Source organism: Cynocephalus volans, chromosome 2 (assembly GCF_027409185.1).
Source record: "Cynocephalus volans isolate mCynVol1 chromosome 2, mCynVol1.pri, whole genome shotgun sequence".
NCBI lineage: Eukaryota > Metazoa > Chordata > Mammalia > Dermoptera > Cynocephalidae > Cynocephalus > Cynocephalus volans.
Window position 1 is genome coordinate 203,998,755 of NC_084461.1, and position 17,633 is coordinate 204,016,387.

General features: G+C 53.2%; 1 protein-coding gene and 1 pseudogene across 1 annotated transcript; one reads left to right on the forward strand and one right to left on the reverse strand.

Moving 5' to 3' along the window:
• Positions 1-2,443: 2,443 nt before the first annotated feature.
• Positions 2,444-5,338, reverse strand: OSM (oncostatin M). Its single transcript, XM_063083681.1, has 3 exons — positions 5,305-5,338; positions 3,544-3,674; positions 2,444-2,986 (listed from the first exon to the last, which is right to left on the reverse strand). Exons 1-3 carry the CDS (start codon positions 5,336-5,338, stop codon positions 2,444-2,446), a joined length of 708 nt encoding a protein of 235 aa, XP_062939751.1.
• A 3,242-nt stretch (positions 5,339-8,580) lies between these two features.
• Positions 8,581-9,485, forward strand: LOC134370751 (small ribosomal subunit protein RACK1-like; annotated as a pseudogene).
• The last annotated feature ends 8,148 nt before the right edge of the window (positions 9,486-17,633 follow it).

A 17,633-nucleotide genomic window follows, 5' to 3' on the forward strand; every position in this document is an offset into this window, starting at 1 on the left:
CCTCAGGGACTCGTGAAATTGTCAGCCAACTTACAGAGGCAGAGGGGTTCCAGGAAGATTCTCCCGCCCTGGAGGCCAGTGGGCCTAAATTCAAACTGTGCCCAGCCCAGTTAATTTGCTCTGAGGAGGTGGGTAGACCACTCAAACTCTCTGAGCCTCAGTCTTCTCATCTGTGAAATGGACCCTATCTGTTGCTGGGAGTCCCACACCGGGCTGTCCTCCACTGTGAAGTCAAGTCCTGTTCCCATCCTGTTCCCACCTCTACATGCCATTTCAGGAAGTGGGGTGACCAGGGACTGACCCAGGTCAAGATCATCTGTTTCTGTTAGCCCTTCCTCTGTAGCTCTTGCCTCAGCATGTCATCAGCCTATAGGTGCCCCTCCCTAGGAGGGACCTTGGGCATTTGGGAGGGAGCCCAATTTTCTGAGGGTCAGAGAAACCCTAACCACTTGGGCCCCTTCAGGAAGTAGTTTTAAGCACATAACAGGTCACAGGCGCTGTCTGAAGCAGGATCTGTTGTTCTCTTGTCCATTTCAAAGATGAGGAAACCAAGGCTCAGAAGCATTAAGTAATTTGGCCAAGGTCACCCAGGTAGATGAGACAGGGCTGAGACAGGGTTTTGAACCCAGCCAAGTCTGTCTGGCTCAAGTGTCTTGCTACCACCTCCCCTGTACTCTGTGCACACAGCCATCTCTTTGTGGGTGTCTGCCATGTGGCCACTGTGCATGGGCAGACTGTGGAGGGCAGGGGTGGGGCTGTGAGCTCAGGGGTTGATTCATTCTACACGAGCTTAGGGCACCTACTGTGTTCCAGGTGCTGGATATGCCCTTGTCCCTCCGGGGTGATCCATGAGTGTATACATATGAGAGGACACATTGGCAAAAAACTCCACTTGCACACACATGAACATATGTGCTGAAACACCCTCGGATATCCATGCACATGCACACACACGCATAAACAAGATACTTACAGACATAAGCACCCATTAGGATACTAACACCCAGGCTTCAAGAGGAGGCAAGAAAAATACAAACACAACACATCAGTCCAGTCACCCCAACCACATAGGAACCCAGGCACTCCAGCCTTCCTTCCTCCACTCTTTCTCTCCCACCCCGATACCTTCATCTGCAGTGTCTCAGGGGAGACCTGTTCAGCCATAGTAGACACCTTGTCTATGTTTGAGATGTCCCCATAGTCAAAGCCCCGGGTTAGCTGGGGCATGTGACTTCCCTTCCTGGACAGAGCAAGGACGTCCAGCCCCCCCCCCCCACCAGGGCATGAATGCTTGTGGTTTTGCCACCTAGGGACTCTCCCCAAGAGGCTGCCACCACCACTCCTCTCAAATCCTCTCCCACAAGGCAACAGAGAGACACAGGGTCTTTAGAAACCAAGAAAGTTTTAAATATATGTTGGTACAATATTAACATTAAATACACATCATAAATAAGCTTTATAAATACGAAACTGATAAAAATTGATAAATTAGTCACGTCGCTCCTAGGAATTAGCCCAGCAGCTGCTGGGACCCCCTCCAGGAGGGCACTGGGTTCAGTGTGAGAAAATTCCATGACACACCACCAGGGGGAGCAGCCAGCTGCGAGGACCCGAGAGTGGGCGCTTCCAGACGCTGGGAGGTCTCCTACAAAGAGAACGCAGTCTGTACTGCCCCATGGCCATTTGCACTGCCTGTCCCAATTTACAGAGAATTTGATATCCACTCTATGTCATGGAGTGCCATCAACTGATGGGCAGACAGGGCCTGACACAGTCCCCAACCCCATGGCTTCATAAGGAGAAAACTGAGTTCCAGAGAGGTGAAGTGACCTGCCTGAGGTCACACAGTGATTTAGGGGCCTGCTTGGGTCCTGAGCCCTGTTCCCTGGACTCTCAGATCAGTGCTCCTGCTAAGATACCCTGCCCCTGTTACAGCTGCCTAAAGTGAGGTCACCCAGACATCCAGGTGTCTGGCCTGAGACGTGATGAGGCATAGGAGGCCAGCTCAGTCTGTGACCTCCCCCTCGGAACCATGCCGCCACAGAAAGGAGGAAGTCTGGGGGCAACAGCCCTGCAAGTCATGAGAGGGAAGGACCGGCAGGCCTCCGGGAGCAAAGCAGGGGGGCAGTCAGCCCAGCTGTGAGTCAGCCTATGTCATCAGATCCCTGAATCAATGGAAAGTAGGTCCCGCATGGCCTGACCCTGCCACCCCACCACGACTGGGGAACTCGGGGCTGGGGGGCGCAACTGCCTGACTATCGGTCCCCCAAGCCCAGAGGAGGTAGGAGGGGCCTACCCAGCTCCCATCCCTTAAAGCACACTTCTGAGAGTCGGGGAATGCAGGGAGCAGGTTTGAGACCCCAGGGAGGCACCAGCCCACTGCAGCTCCTCCCACGAACAGAGCACCTGCTGCGTCCTTCACCTGCACGGGGTGCCCCTAAGGCTACCGGGGAAGCTGCCCCCTGGGCATTAGTCTGTTGTCCCCGCTGGATAGTCTGGCCCTGCGGGCCCCCATGCTCAGGGCCTGCTGGGGGCTGTGTGTCTGGCTCCGACTCTCCTCCCACTCACTGAAAACCCTCCCCACGGAGCGCATGAAGCGATGGTAGCCATGCAGGAACCTGCAGTCCTCCAACTTGCTCTCAAAGGTGTCCGGGGTGGGGGTAGATGGCGGCGAGGCCCCCGGGCCCAACTGAGTGGGCTCAGCTGTCTCCGAGGAGTCGTCGAGCTGCTGGGAAATGCAGTAGATGTTGTTCCTGAGCCCTTGGATGTAGAGCCTCGCCATCTGTAGCTTCTCCGAGTACTGGGCCTTGGGGGAACGCCGCTGGAAGGCAGCCAGTCTGTGCAGGACACGGTTCAGTGTAGCGCTGAGGGTCCGCAGGAAGCCCCGCTTGCCCAGCCCCCTCAGGGTGCCTTCGCTGGGGAAGGCCCCAGGACGCTCTTTGCAGTGCCCTCTCAGTATGGGTGTGTCCAGGCCTTGGATGTGGATCTGGGGGAACAGCAGTCAGGGGGTGAGCTCTGTAGCCACCCATCCACACACCCACAGAGTCTGCTCTGGTCAGCCTTCAAATGCTAGACCTCTGATCCTCCCATTGTACAGATCCAGGAACTGAGGCCCGAGAGGGGAGAGGACTTGGAGATCACTGCAGGCAGAATCAGAAGGACTGCTGGGGGTGACTGCACAGGTGACGATTGTAGTGTGGAGATGTCAGTGGGGAGTGGGAGCTTAAGGAGGGCTGGACCCTGTTTTGCTCACTGCTATGTCCCAGTGCCTAGAACAAAGCACCTGGCAGGTGTGTCATAAACACATGCTGGACAAGCAGATGAATGAGGCAGTGGGGCTGGGACTCACTCCAGGCCCACGGAGCCAGGGAAGCTGTATACTCTCCTTAGCTTCTTGGGGTTAGGGCTGGAATAACACAAGGACTCAGTTTCCCCACCTGACTCATCTTGAGTGGGATTGGCCTTGTCCTCCCTGTGGCTCACTCCCTTCCTAAACCCAGCAGTTCTCTGAGACTCAGATGACACAAAGGGCCAGGTGCTTACATAGTAGTCCAGGAGGGTGCTGGTGTCCTGCATGAGATCTGCCTGCCTCTGGAGTTGATGAAGGAGCACTCGGTATGAGGAGCAGTTGCCCATAGCTGCCATGCTTGGGATCAGGAGTCCGAGGACCAGACCTGGGGCAGAGAAGGAGGGTGTCACCTGACTTGGCAAGAAAGCCAAGCGTCCCGTGGGGAAGGGGCTCAAAAGGGCCTCAGAGGGTGCATCCCCTCAACCTGGGCTTTGTGCAGTTGAAGGCAGGGGCTCGGTGCCATGGGGTGCTGGGTATGCACAGGAATACCCATTAAGGCCATCACCACCTCCCCAGTGAGTTACTGCCCAGGACCTGAAATGGGGGTGGAAAGGACCAGGACAGTGGCTGCAATTTACCAAGTAGGTCTTTAAGTGGAGGTTGCAGTGCCAGGCTCAATCCCGCCTGCATCACAGCACTAACCTCAGGAGCTGACACTGTGCAGCCCAGGTGGGACCAGCTCTTCCCAAGACCTCTGGGTTAAGGGTTCCCACTGTCCCAGGACCCTGACCTGTCAGCCACTCTGGGCCCCCTGTAACAGACCCCAGCTTTCTATGCAGACAGGCTTGAGAGGGCTTTGGGATGGGCAGCCCGGGAACAGCCCAGTGCCCTGAGCTCTGTCTGCAGAACCAGGAGAGGCTGCCTTTCCATCTGAAGGCTCAACATGGAAAGGATGTGGGAGAACATTCAGTCCATGCCCCCATTTTACTGACAGATAAACCGAGTCGCAGGAAAAGGGCTTTCCCAGGTCACACAAGGCCAGTGCTCTCCCCTGACCTCTTGTGCTTCCCTTCCCCGCCCCCGTGAGCCCATCAGAAGGTCCTGGGGTGGGCACAGTTACCACTCCCTGCTCCCCCCACCCCTTCCACCGGCAGCCACGTGGTCGGAAGGGCCGGTGGCGCAATGGCCCGGAAGGCAGTGACACCATCGCTCCCTTCCTCAGAACCGTCGGCTCCCTGGGGAAGACAGGCTGCTGGGGAGGGCTGAAGGGCTGGGCACCCAGTTGCAGTGGCCACAGGGTGCCCTCACTGCCTCCCCAGGTATCTGCTGCTGGGGTATCTGGTGGGGTCCTGTGTGTGTGTGACAGTGTGCACGTGGGACTAGGGCATCTACAGGGTGTGCATCCAGGTCTGTGTGAGGCGTTAGGGAACACCTGCTCCAGTCTCCATGGGGGTCCTGGTCTGCATGTGGGAGTTCCCAGGTTGGTTAGATAGAGAGCTCTGTGTGACATCATGTAGTTCTGCGTGTGTGTCACCATGTGGGTGTGGCCATGTATGCTGTGTGATTGTATGGGTTCTAGGGCCCCTGGGCCTAGCTGACTTTCCATCCATCCCAGACCCTGGGAATTGGGGCAGGAGGAGGCCCCACGGCCCCTCCACACATTGCCACTTCCCTGTCCCTCCTACAGCCTGTTCCTCTGCCAAGGACATCTCCCACCTCCCTCCAGCGTCCCTGGCCGCTTCCCAATCCATCCTCTTCCCTCACTCCCTTGCTCCCAGAATTGCCTCTACATCACCTCCCCCTGGAAGTCTTCCAGGGATGGCCCTTCCCACGTGTGGGGATGCTGCGTTCTCCGTGGACCCCTCTCTGTGCCTGACTCCTGGCTCTCTCCCCTTCTCAGCATCCTCTGCCTGGCACCCAGGCTCCCTGGCTCCCCAAGGGCAGAGGGTGCCCTGCTCTCCGCTGGCACCTGTGGGCACAGCAAGCGGTGCTGGCGGGAGGAAGGAAGTGCTTACCGAGCAGCGTCCTCCGTGTGAGCTGCGCCCGCATGCTGGGTGCCTGCGCTCCGGCCCGCGCCTGCTGGGGGTGACACCTCCTGGCTGGGAGCCCTGCGGGCTGGCAGCCACTTTATGCCCGCTGGGGTGATTGGCCAACACCTCGTGAGGTGGGTGGGGAGGGGGAGGGGAGAGGGCAGGCCTTCTGGGAACATGACCCCAAAAACCAAAGTTTCCACAGGCGGCCAATGGGCGCTGGGCGCGGTGGAATACCCGCTCCTCCTCCTGTTTTCTTCGAATTCATTCTTCGAGGTCCGCCCCATGCCCAAGGATGATGCAAACCGCAGCCTCAGCCTTCTTGGGGCGAGCGGGGAGCAAGGGGGTTCATGCCATCTTCAGGAGGCTGGACCTGGGGTAGGAGGGAAGGACTGTGATCTGGGCCTCTGGAGGCTCCAGACCAGTCTCGGCCCAGGAGCCATTGAACTCACAGGACCCACTGGTTTAGGGCTGAGGGGAGCGAGACATCTTCCTTCTTGAGTGCCCTTCCCGCCCTCTCGCCGGGGCTGTTGGGACATCTGTGAGCGGAAACCACCGGGCTCTGGGCACAGAGCCAGACCCATGCTGGCAGCCCCAAGATTGTGGTTCTGGCCCCCAGACCAGCATTCCCCAGCACGGCTCCTGGCCGCCCTCTCCACCATCACGGACGCCCTGCCAACTTTCCCCAGCCAGGTCCATGCCCATAACCAGGCACTTTCTCTGCAGACAAGGTCCTCTGGGGAGAACTGGACAGTTGGAGTAAGAGAAACAGGAGACCAGGGTTCAAGCCTGCAAACATGCTGTGTGACCTGAGGCAAGTCACTTAACCTCCCTAGGCCTCAGAGGCCCCACCTGTCGAATGAGGAGAAAAGCATTTCCCGGCCCACTTCACAGGGCTCTGCTGTCATGGACATAAAAGGCAAAATGCCTTTGAAAGAAAAAGAAGAGATGAAAGTCTAATTCCAGGTACTAGCTGTCGGGGGGTGGGATGGGCGGTGGAGGAGATGGGGAAACTGTGAGCTCAGAGGGGAAGCCGGGGAGGGGGAGTTGCCGTGGTGACGGTTGGGGACCAGGTTTCACTTTCTCTGAAAGATAGTGATCGTGGGTTGTTCCTCCACTTCTCAAGACGTCTGAACACGAGAGTGAAGGGGCTCTAGTCAACATGCTACTTTACTGTGGGGTAAACTGAGGCCCGGGCAAGGGCAGACAAGGAGGTGGAGGGACTGGCCAAGGCCTGCAGGCTATGCTTGACAACCCCAGCACATCTACCAGGCCCAGAAGAGGGTCCTTGGCCTGCACCTGAGAAGTCTGGCTGCGAGGAGGCCCTCAGGGGGCTGGGAAGTCAGGGTGGGGCCCGTGGGGGCTGTCAGGGGGTCCGGAGCTGCTCCAGCTGGAGGGAGTGTTGGTCTGCAAAGCTGGACAAGGAAAGCGGAGGCAGCCAGACTGAGGCTGTTCCCATCCACTCTCCACCTCTGTAGACGTGGCCAGAATCACTCACTTGTTCATTCAGCAAATTTGTTGTGGCCCCACTGTGTGCTGGTCACTCCCAGGTGCTGAGGGGCCGCAGCAGGCAAAACTAGGAAGCCCCCACGCTCACTGCGCCAGACCCAATACCTCACCATCGCCACCCCCGTGGGCCAGTTCTGGATTCTCATCCTGAGAATGTCGCTTCCACTAAATCCCTCATCTCTGCCCACCCCCGCAATATCGTTTCCTGTGGCCCATGCCAAGCTGGGATCCTTCTCCATTTCACATCCCTGATTTCATCTTGCAGCAGCCCCAGGAGGGAGGGCAGCCAGGCAGGGACAGAAGCTTCAAGAAGTTCAGGGGCTGACTCAAGGCAGGAGAGCCGGATCTGGCTCAGAATTCCTTGCTCCTCTCAGCTACTGCTGACTGACTGCCACTCTTGGGGACAGCCATGTGCCTTTAACCATGGTCCAGGGAGGCCGTATTATCTCCTCAGTTTAAAGTGGCCTCCGAGACCCAGAGAGGAAGATTGCTTTGCCTGAGGTCATTACCCTGCGAACAGTCAAGAGGAGCCGGGCCTTCAAACCAGGCCTGCCTAATTTAGAAGACCAGGCTGTTAGCACATGACTAATCAGGGTGCCCTGGGACCAGGGTCACCAAAGGCAAGGAGAGCTTGTATAGTAGTTTGCTCGGGCTGGCATAACCAGGTACCACAGATTGGGTGGCCTAAACAACAGAAATTTATTTTTTCACATTTCTGAAGGGTGCAAATCTGAGTTAAGTTGTTGGGATTGGTTCCTTGCAAGGCCTCTGTCACATCTTGCTGTGTCTTCACATGGTCATCTCTTGCTATAAGTGTCATCTGTGTCCTAATCTCTCCTTATAAGGATGCCAGTCATACTGGATTAGGGACCCCCCCAATGACCTTGTTTTTTACCTTAGTGATCTTGTAAAGGCCCTATCTCCAGATATAGTCACTTCAATATGTGAATGGGGTGGAGGGGGTGGCACACTTTAGCCCATAACAGCTTGCAAGAGGAGTCATGGTTGGAGGGCTGCAGGGAGTGGGGATGCCAGTGGAGGGTTGAGAGCTAGGTGATGCTCAGGAGGACGGGGAATGGCCCAGTCGTCCCACCGTCTGAGGGGAGCATGAGGGAAGATGCGTCAGCGTTTCTGGTGAGGTCAGAATCCAGTGACGTCCCTCTCGCCAGCAGGAAAAGCTTGCAACATGGCCCAGCCAGTATAAATAGGCTCCCCAACCACAGGGCCTCGGCTGTCCCCTCTTCCCGGGCCACGTCAGCCTGGTCCGCGTGATTTGGAGAGGAAGAGAGGACCGGCTTGGTTCCTCAGAACTGCAGTGTTCTCGCCTTTCCGGCCCACCCTCTGGCTGTGGGGGCCCTGCTGCTTTAACTGCAAGGACAGGATCCAGGATGGTCTTGGGGGGTAGTTGAGTCAGAACTGGAGGCAATGGGCCACTCCACTGGGTAGAGAGAAGGTGGCTCCCACCTGCTGGGTCAAAGGTGGAGACCACCCAAGTCTCAATCTGAGTGTGGGTTCAGTGTTCTGGACCCAGTCACATCCCCTCTCTGAGCCTCAGTTTCCCCTCTGTAAACTGCAGTGACACAACAACAACAAAAAGACGAACTATCCAGTTAAAAAAGGGGCAAAGGGTTTGAATAGACATTTCTTGCTCTTTCTCAGCAGGGCCGTGCTGGGGGCATCTGTGGTGCTCGTCTCCCTGAGCTCTCTGGTGCCATCCTTGTCCCTGAGGTGACACCTGCACCCGCTGCTGCCATGATGGAACAGATGACCTTCCGTGGTACCCTCATGGGCCACAATGGCTGGGTAGCCCAGATTGCTATCACCCCACAGTTCCTGGACGTGACTGTCCTCCTCTCGAGATAAGACCATCATCATGTGGAAGCTGACCAGGGGTGAGACCAGCTATGGCATCCCACAGCATGCTCTGTGGGGTCACTTCCAGTTTGTTAGAGACATGGTCATCTCCTCAGATGGCCATATTGCCCCCTCAGGCTCCTGGGATGGAACCCTGTGCCTCTGGGATCTCACAGCAGGCACCACCACAAGACGATTTGTAGGCCATACCAAGGATGTGCTGAGTGCGGCCTTCTCCTCTGACAACAGCAGATTGTGTCTGGATCGTGAGATAAAACCATCAAGTTATGGAATACTCTGGGTGTATGCAAATACACTGTCCAGGAGGAGAGCCACTCAGAGTGGGTGTCTTGTGTCCACTTCTTGCCCAACAGCAGCAAAACTACCATCATCTCCTGTGGCTGGGACAAGACAGTCAAAGTATGGAATCTGGCTGAACAGCAAGCTGAAGGCCTACCACGATGGCCACACAGGCTGTCTGAACACTGTGACTGTCTCTCCAGATGGATCCCTCTGTGCTTCTAGAGGCAAGGATGGCCAGGCCATGCTATCTTGATCTCCATGAAGGCAAGTACCTTTACACACTAGATGGTGGGGACTTTATCAATGCTCTGTGCTTCAGCCCCAACCACTATTGGCTCTGTGCCACCACAGGCCCCAGCATCAAGAAGTTATCAGTACCAGCAGCAAAGCAGGGCCACCCCAGTGCACCTCTCTGGCCTGGTCTGCTGATGTCCAGACTCTTTGCTGGCTACACAGACAGCCTGGTGCGAGTGTGGCAGGTGACCATTGGCATCTGCTAGAAATTTATGGCAGAGATTTAGAAATATAAAAGCCGGCTTTCTAAAAAAAAAAAAAGAAAGAAAGAAAGAGAGAAAAGAAAAGAATAGACGAATAGACATTTCTCCACAAAAGATATACAAATGGCCAATAACCACAGGAAATGTGCTCAACATCATTAGCCATCAGGGAAATATAAACCATGACAAGATACCACTTCACACCCGCTAGAGTGAGTACAGTCAAAGACAGACGATAAAAGTGTTGATGAGGATGTAGAAAAATCAAAACACTCATACACTGCTGGTGGGCATGCAGAATGGTGCAGCCAGGTTGGAAAAGAGTCTGGCAGTTTCTAAACAGCTAAATATAAAAATATCATATGACCAACAATTCTACTCCTAGATATATACCCAAGAAAATTGAAAACATACATCCACACAAAAACTTGCAAATGTTCATAGGAGCAATTATTTACAACAGTCCCAAAGCAGAAACAACCCAAATGTCTGTCAACAGAACATGGATAAACAAAGTGTGTTCTATCCATATAATGTGATATTATTCAGCCATAAAAATGAAAAGAGCACTGATACATGCTACAACATGGATGAGCCTTGAAAACATCACACCAAGTGGAAGAAGCTAGTCACAAAAGGCCACGTATTGTATGATTCCATTTATATGAAATGTCCAGAATAGGCACATCCAGAGACACAGAGAGTAGATTAGTGTTTGCCAGGGACTGGGTAGAATAGGGATGGGGAGTCACAGTTAATGGTTTGGGGTTTTTTTTGGGGGGGGCTGATGAAAATGCTCTGGAATTACATAGTGGTGATATTTGCACAACCTTGTGAATGTACTAAAACACTGAACCACACACGTTAAAATGATCAGTGTGATGGTATGTGAATTGTAGCTGAATTTTTTAAATGCAGTGGGAGACGCTACCTCCTAGGACGGTTGGCGTAATTCAGTGAGATGATGCACGTGAACACTGACCCGTAGCAAGTGCTCGATGAGCACTTACCCCCAGCCACTGGGGCAGACGAAGGCACACATCTGCTTATGTCACAGGGCGGCTTTGAGGGCAGTTGGGAAAGGCATGTTACATAACCCTGGGTGAGCCGGGATCTACCAAATGCCCTCCCCAGGAGGTTAGTGAGGTCACCCTGGGCTGGGGGGATCCCTAGGCTCACAACCTGCCACAGAGTTCTTCTGGCATGTCCACAGTTGTAGGAAACCATGTGTCCCCTGAGTCCAGTGGCTCCCCCAAATTGGGTAACTGACCCCCTTCCAGGGGCCTGAACACCTATTCAGGGAAGTACAGCAGAGAAAAGGAACTCTCTTCTGTTCAGTAGCCTACTGTCAGCCTCACACCGGCTGTATCCACAGGTCCTCAGACTAGGCCCTGGCACTGGGGACCCCCAGATTGAGGGAAAGGTATAGATGGGATGCCCACAATGATGCTGACTGGGGTGGCAGGAGATGAGGGTGCTGCCCTGCTGTCCACTCTCTGGCTAGTCTGGAATACCCCCCACCGCCCTCCCTGAGCCCAGGGTCCTGTCTGTGAGATGAGGAGACAGGCAAGATGACTGCAGAGAGCCCATCATCCTACATGGCCAGACAGAGCCCCTTAGTGGCTCTAAGCACTGAAATGTCACCCAATTGAGTCCTGACTTGTCATGATGATGACATACAATGCATGCTTTGAAATATCACATTCTAGTCAAAAATATTTGGATGCCCCAGGCACCCAAACATTATGGCCCAGTGGCAATAATCGGCACATTTGTGCGGGGCCCCAGTGTGTGCAGGGCCCAGTTCTAAGAATTTCACGTGGGCCACTTCATTGAATCCTTGTGTCCACCTTATGAGGCAGTATCATTGCCTCCCCCCTGCAAATGAGGAAACTGAGGACTGAGAGGAAGAGTCCTGGGAGGGAGCAACGGCAATTTGGGCCCAGGCAGCCTTCCTAGGGCCATGAGATCGATCGGCATTCCCAGTGGATTGTCTGGAATGATGTTGTCAAGCGGCTCAAAGAAAGTGAAAATAATGGCTCTCACAGTGGGGAAAGGGGAGATCTACTTCTCCGGGGGAGGCTGTCCTGGGCGGTAAGCTGGATGGCGCAGGACCAGTTCAGGGAAAGCTAGGAGTGGCTGGAAGTCTGACAGGGAGGGAGGACATCAAGGAAGGAGGGGGTCACCCACATCTCGCTGGGCTTGGCACCCATTGCCCCTGGGGAGGGGCATATACAACACAGCCCGCTCGTACCCGCTGCTTAGAACGCTTCCCTGGCTTCCCATTGCCATTCAGATAAGGCCAACATCATTACCACAGCCACCAGACCCTGCTCGTCTCCCCAGCACCGCTCGTACCTTTCTTGCCCCACGCCTTCTCTGGCCTTCTTCAGTCCCTCAGGGAAGCTGAGCTCTCACCACAGGGCCTTTGCAAACGCTGTTTGAACTTCCCGAACACTCTATCTAATGCCACCCAGACATCAAAGTCCAGTCTAAGCTTTGCCTCTTTGGGGAAGCCCTTCTGACCTTCCTTTGCCCCAGGTTGGTCCCTGACCCTGTGACCCTCTCGAAATACTGTGTTTCCTGTGTGTAGCACTCTTCAGAGGTGTGAATTTTTACAATTATGGGTTGTCTCTTCAGCCAGAATGTAAATTCCAAGAGCTTGTGCACTGGTTGCGGCTCCCCGTCGTCTCTCCAGAGCATAGCGAAGGCCCTGGAATGTAGTAGGTGCTCAAGAAATCCTTGGGGCGTGGATAAATGCACGACCATGTGGATGTGGCCATCTGCAGAAGCCCCAGGAAAGTGAGCTGCGGCTCCCAGGCTGCAGGACCCAGTGTGCCCCTGTCCCACATATGGTGCACCTGCAGCCAGGCCTCTCAAAGTGCAGGGCCACCTCGCTCCTAGGTGGCAGCAGCTTCTCCTACAGCTTTTTTTCCACAAGCTCTCTGGTCCCCTTTCAAGGAAATCAGCATTCTATCATTCACAACACACAAAGGCACGTGCCCATTTCTGGGCAGCCTCAATTTGAAAGACGCTGACTTTTTCCTCTATGACAAATTTTTAAAAAGCAAATTCAAATTCTGCCCTTTCACCCACTGCAGATTTCAACACTTTTCTGAAAAGTGAACTAAAAAAGAAAAAGCCACTAATGCTTCTTTTAAAGAATTCACTTCAGAACAAATTCCACATAAGTGGCACCTCATGGTTATAGAAAGAGGCCAGTCTTCCTGGAAGGGGGCAATCCTACATTTTGTAAAAACAGACAAATCACAGGGTCTTTTCAGTCCCTCATTCGACCTATATTTAAATACCCACTGTATGTGCTGGGCCCCAGCTGGGTGTGGGAGATAAATCAGCAAGAAAGAGAAGGCTGACAGCCAAGTGATTTTTCTATGAATATCTTTTTATATCCAGGCTTTGAAGGATGAATAAACACACATGCTTGCACATGCACATACATGCACTACCACCCAGCATGTGGAAGGGCCTGGAAAACCCATTTGTCAGTCAGCCCATTTCTCACCCCAGGCCACAAGGAGGCAGCACGCAACCCAACCTGGCCTTCATGGTCCCCAGAGTCTAGCAATGCACCTGCCTCCTGAGCAGGACCAATCAGAATCCTTCCCTGGGACTCATGTCAGACACGGGAAGCACATCTCTGTCACGTGGCTGGGGGTTCTGAGTCAGGATGTCACCAGTTGGCTTCTATGGAAAGCTACCTTTTCCAATCCCACAGGCAAGGGTGAGGGTCCTGCTGAGTGGGCAAGACCATAGCCGGCACAGCCAGGGAGGCCATCATGTCTCTGACCCCTGATGCCTGCTGAAGCCAGGGCCAACCACATGGCATGTCCCAGCCACAAGGGATAAGATGCAGGTCTCTCTGCTAGATGAGCTGGTTTTCAGGCACTTGGAGCTGAGAGTCCTCCATCCTGCACAAGTAGGATGGGGGCAGGAGGGGTGAAAGGCACAGAGGGAGGAAGTAGGATGGGCTTGGAGACTTCTCTTGGTGACAGCTGCATGGGCACAGAACGTGCAGCAGAAGGCCAGAGCCTTTGCACAACAGAAAAGGCAAAACCGGAGAAAGACAGTGGGAAGAGGCCAAGGTCCCCTTCTTCAGAGCTGTAGAAACAACAGCCCCGATCCCAAGGGGAAGTCTGGAACACAGAGGTGCAACTTGCTTGCGGGAATGCTGATCACCTTCAGAAGAAATGACCTGGAACCAGTGCTGTGGAAGGGTTGCCTTCTGCCCCCTCTTGTTCTTGGGGAAACTCCAAGGAAACTCTGGGCATTTATCTTGACACGAAATAGAGAAACAAATCCTGCAGTTCCACAGAGAGAGAAGGCCATCAAAGCTTGCTCTATCCAAGGGCCATTCAATGGGTAATGGGGTGTGACCAGCTGAGGCCAGGTCACCTTGTCCGCAGAATGAACGTGTAAGGAAGGAAAGCAGAACAATATGGCATTAAATGCAAATGCTGGGCAGCTCCCACAGCCAAGAAAGCAGAGCTTAATAGCCAAGGGGTGGAATCAACCCAGCAATGGGTAAACAAACTGTGGTCTAATCATACAGTGGAATATTATTCAGCCATAAAAAAGAATGAAGTAGTGACATGTGCTACAACATGATCGAACCTTCAAAACATGCCAAGTGAAAGAAGCGAGGTGCAAAAAGTCACATAATGTAAGACTCGATTTCCAGGAAATACCTGGGGTAGGCAAATCCACAGACAGAACATAGACTGGTGGTTGCTAAGGGCTGGGGAAGGGAGAAATGGGGAGCAACTATTTAATGGGTATGGGGTTTTCTTTTGGGGTGCTGAAAATGTTTTGGAACTAGAAAGAGATGATGATTGCACAACATCGTGAATATGCCTGATACAACTAAATTGTTCACTTTAAAATGGTTAGTTTTATTTTATTTGTTTATTTATTTTTATTTTTATTTTTTTATTTATTTATTTTTATTAATTTTAAAGATGACCAGTAAGGGGATCTTAACACTCGACTTGGTTTTGTCAGCAACACACTCTCCCAAGTGAGCCACCGGCCAGCCCTAAAATGGTTAGTTTTATACTGTGTGAATTTCACCTTAATAAAAATAAATTTTTTTTTTTTTTTTTTTTTTTGTCTTTTTCGTGACCGGCACTCAGCCAGTGAGTGCACCGGCCATTCCTATATAGGATCCGAACCCACGGCGGGACGGGCTCAGCCCTGAAAATAAAAATTTTTTAAAGGTCAGTGTCACCTCTTGAAGAGTGATGGAGACGCAAAAGATTACTCAGAGCCCATGTATTCAGAGCAATGAGAAGCCCAATGGGACTGCACCGAGGAAAACTCCTTCAGGAGAGGAGAGCCCAGGCACACCCTGAGTCAGTTTTTGCTTCAGTTTTTATTGTAAAGACAAAGTTACAGAAGAAAAACAGGTGGTTAATCAATCACAGTGAAAACATAAACTGGCTACGTGACAATCTTCATTAAAGCAGGTGTAATTTAAAATAGTTTAAGCAATTTACCATCAAAAGGAATCATAAAGCTAAACTATGTGATGAACAAAAGGAAACTGAGATAATCTCCAAAGTGCTTAACTCCGCAAGAAACTCAAAGAAACAGCTTAGGGCAAGATGTGGAACGTCCCCCAAGCACTAACTAGCAGAATATCCTTGCAGCTTTAATTTAATTTATTTATTATTATTATTTTTTTAAAAAAAAAAGATGACCGGCAAGGGGATCTTAACCCTTGGCTTGGTGTTGTCAGCACCACGCTCTCCCAAGTGAGCCAACCGGCCGTCCCTATATAGGGATCCGACCCCATGGCCTTGGTATTATCAGCACCACACTCTCCCAAGTGAGCCACAGGCCGGCCCTTCCTTGAAGATTTTAGCTCACATACTTTCCCAGCATTTAGGTTTAGCTGCATCAAGAGCAACTGCTCCCAGAGCAATCACTTTTCACTGTGCTTCAATTCTCTTAGCTAAATCAAAGGCTTTAGTCCTGTGAAAGTTTTCTGGTCTTGCTTAATCTTAGCATTTCTACATGTTTTCCTAAATGGTTGGGCTTTGGCCCCCTAAACTAGAGGCTTTGGCCTCCTAAAGTAAGGACTTTGGTCCTCTAACCTACAGGCTTTGGCCTTTTACACTAAGGACTTTTGCCCTGCGAAATACACGTGTTTTATTTCTATCTCATTAATAACTTCTTAGTCAATATCCTCTTCATATTAAAAACACAACAACCCAGGAAAACCGAGGGGGCTGGAAAGCAGTGAGCTCTGCTGCAGACGCAAGAGAAGGGCGCTGGGCCTCCCGTGGCCCTTCCTGTTTTACTGCTTATTTAGCTCTTGTCTGAGGCACTTACTTACGGACTTAGAAAAAGGTTAACTTAGATTTCAAAGGCCAGGGCATGCCAGCTCAGGACAGGGCCTGATGGCGGCCCGGAGGGGAGGCTCTTGGCTTTGGGGGAGAGCAAGCCTAGGGGGAAGGACTGTGCGGCAGGCGGCCAGGGAAGCTGGTGCAGGCCAGAGGTCTCAGAGGAAGACCTCATGAGCAGGGTGCTGTAATCAGGCAGGAGGGAGTGCACTGGGGAAAACTCACTTGTGCAGCCAGATGAGAGGGAGACTGAGGCAGAGGGACCAGCCTGGAGTCTGGGGCAGCAACAGAGGCAACAACCCTGGGCTGAACTGGAGCCCTAGAAAGTGTGGCATCCTGGGCTGGGAGATGCAGCGGGCTGGAGAGCCAGTGGAGGGTCTTTGGGTCAGGGTGGGGAGCCCAGGCTGAGCAGTGCTGGGCACAGGGGTGCTAAAAGCAGGAGCAGGCTTGCTTCAGGCTGCAGACAGAAAAGGGGGACAGAGGAGGAGTGGGTGGAGAGGTAAGAGGGAAACCAGAGAGGCTGAGGCCGAGGCTGCCAGGTGAGGAGGGTGAAGGGGACGGGGGTGGGGAAAGGTCACCCTGGTGACTGCAGGGGAGCTGGGGCTTTGGGAAGCTGGGTCCTGGGGCCAGTGCTGGGGAAGTAGCAGTGCAGCAGCAAACCTGTCCCCTGATCAGGGAGAGGCAGGGAGGCCTGAGGGGAGGTGGGTCCAGGGAAGAGATGTGGACTGGAGGGTACACACATGCACACGTGTGAACATGAAAGATGCCAACACATGCTCACACACTCACACAAACATACAAAACCAGCCCCAGCCACATACAAAAACAGACATACAGAAACACAGCCCCCCCAATGCTCACATGTGCACACACACGCACAGATGCACTTACACATGTAGGCACACACGCAGAGACAGGCCCGGGCCCACAGCTGACTTTCATACATAAACAGATGCACATGCAGCCACAGACGTCCAGACCTCCAACACAGGAGGTCCAAGCACACAGCCACACTGGAACACACTGTCATTTGTACACATGTGTGGACTGTCACACACACACACACACACACACACACACACACACACACACACACACACTCTTTCCTGCCAAAACAGACTCATTAGTAGAGACGCACATACAGAGTCCTGCACTGATTGTGAGTGTAATTCTGTCCACATACACCCACGCAGCAGGCATATCCACATGGCAACATGACCAACCCCCTGGGAAGGAAGCTCTGGGCACCCCCATAGAGGCTGCCTTGGCTCTGGAACCCCAGCACTAGGGCCTGCCTGGGAAAGTGAGACAAACCACAGCCATTGCCCAACACACCCACCCTGTCCAGCCTAGGGTCAGAGGAGCCGGGGCCAGGCCTCGCGTGCCTGCCTATGCATCCGTTGCTACCGGTAGCAGACACCCAGCCACCGACGCAGACAGCTGGGATTGCAAGGGATCTTGCAAAATCTTCCCCGTCCTTCAGGGTTCAGCTAAAGTGTCTCTTCCCCCAGGGAAACTCCCCAGGCTCCTGTGGGCATATTTAACCTTCCTTTGGAATTCTGGTTCTGCCATGCTCAGCTGTGTGACCTTGGGCAAGTCACCTTATCTCTCTGTGCTTCATTTCCACCTGTATAAAATGGGGATAACAAAAGCACACATATAATGGGGATAACGAAGCATGTATATATGAATACATGTGCAGTCGTGCATCACTTGATGGGGATATGAGAAATGCATCGTCAGGCAATTTCATTGTCATGCAAACATCACAGAGTGCACTTACACAAAC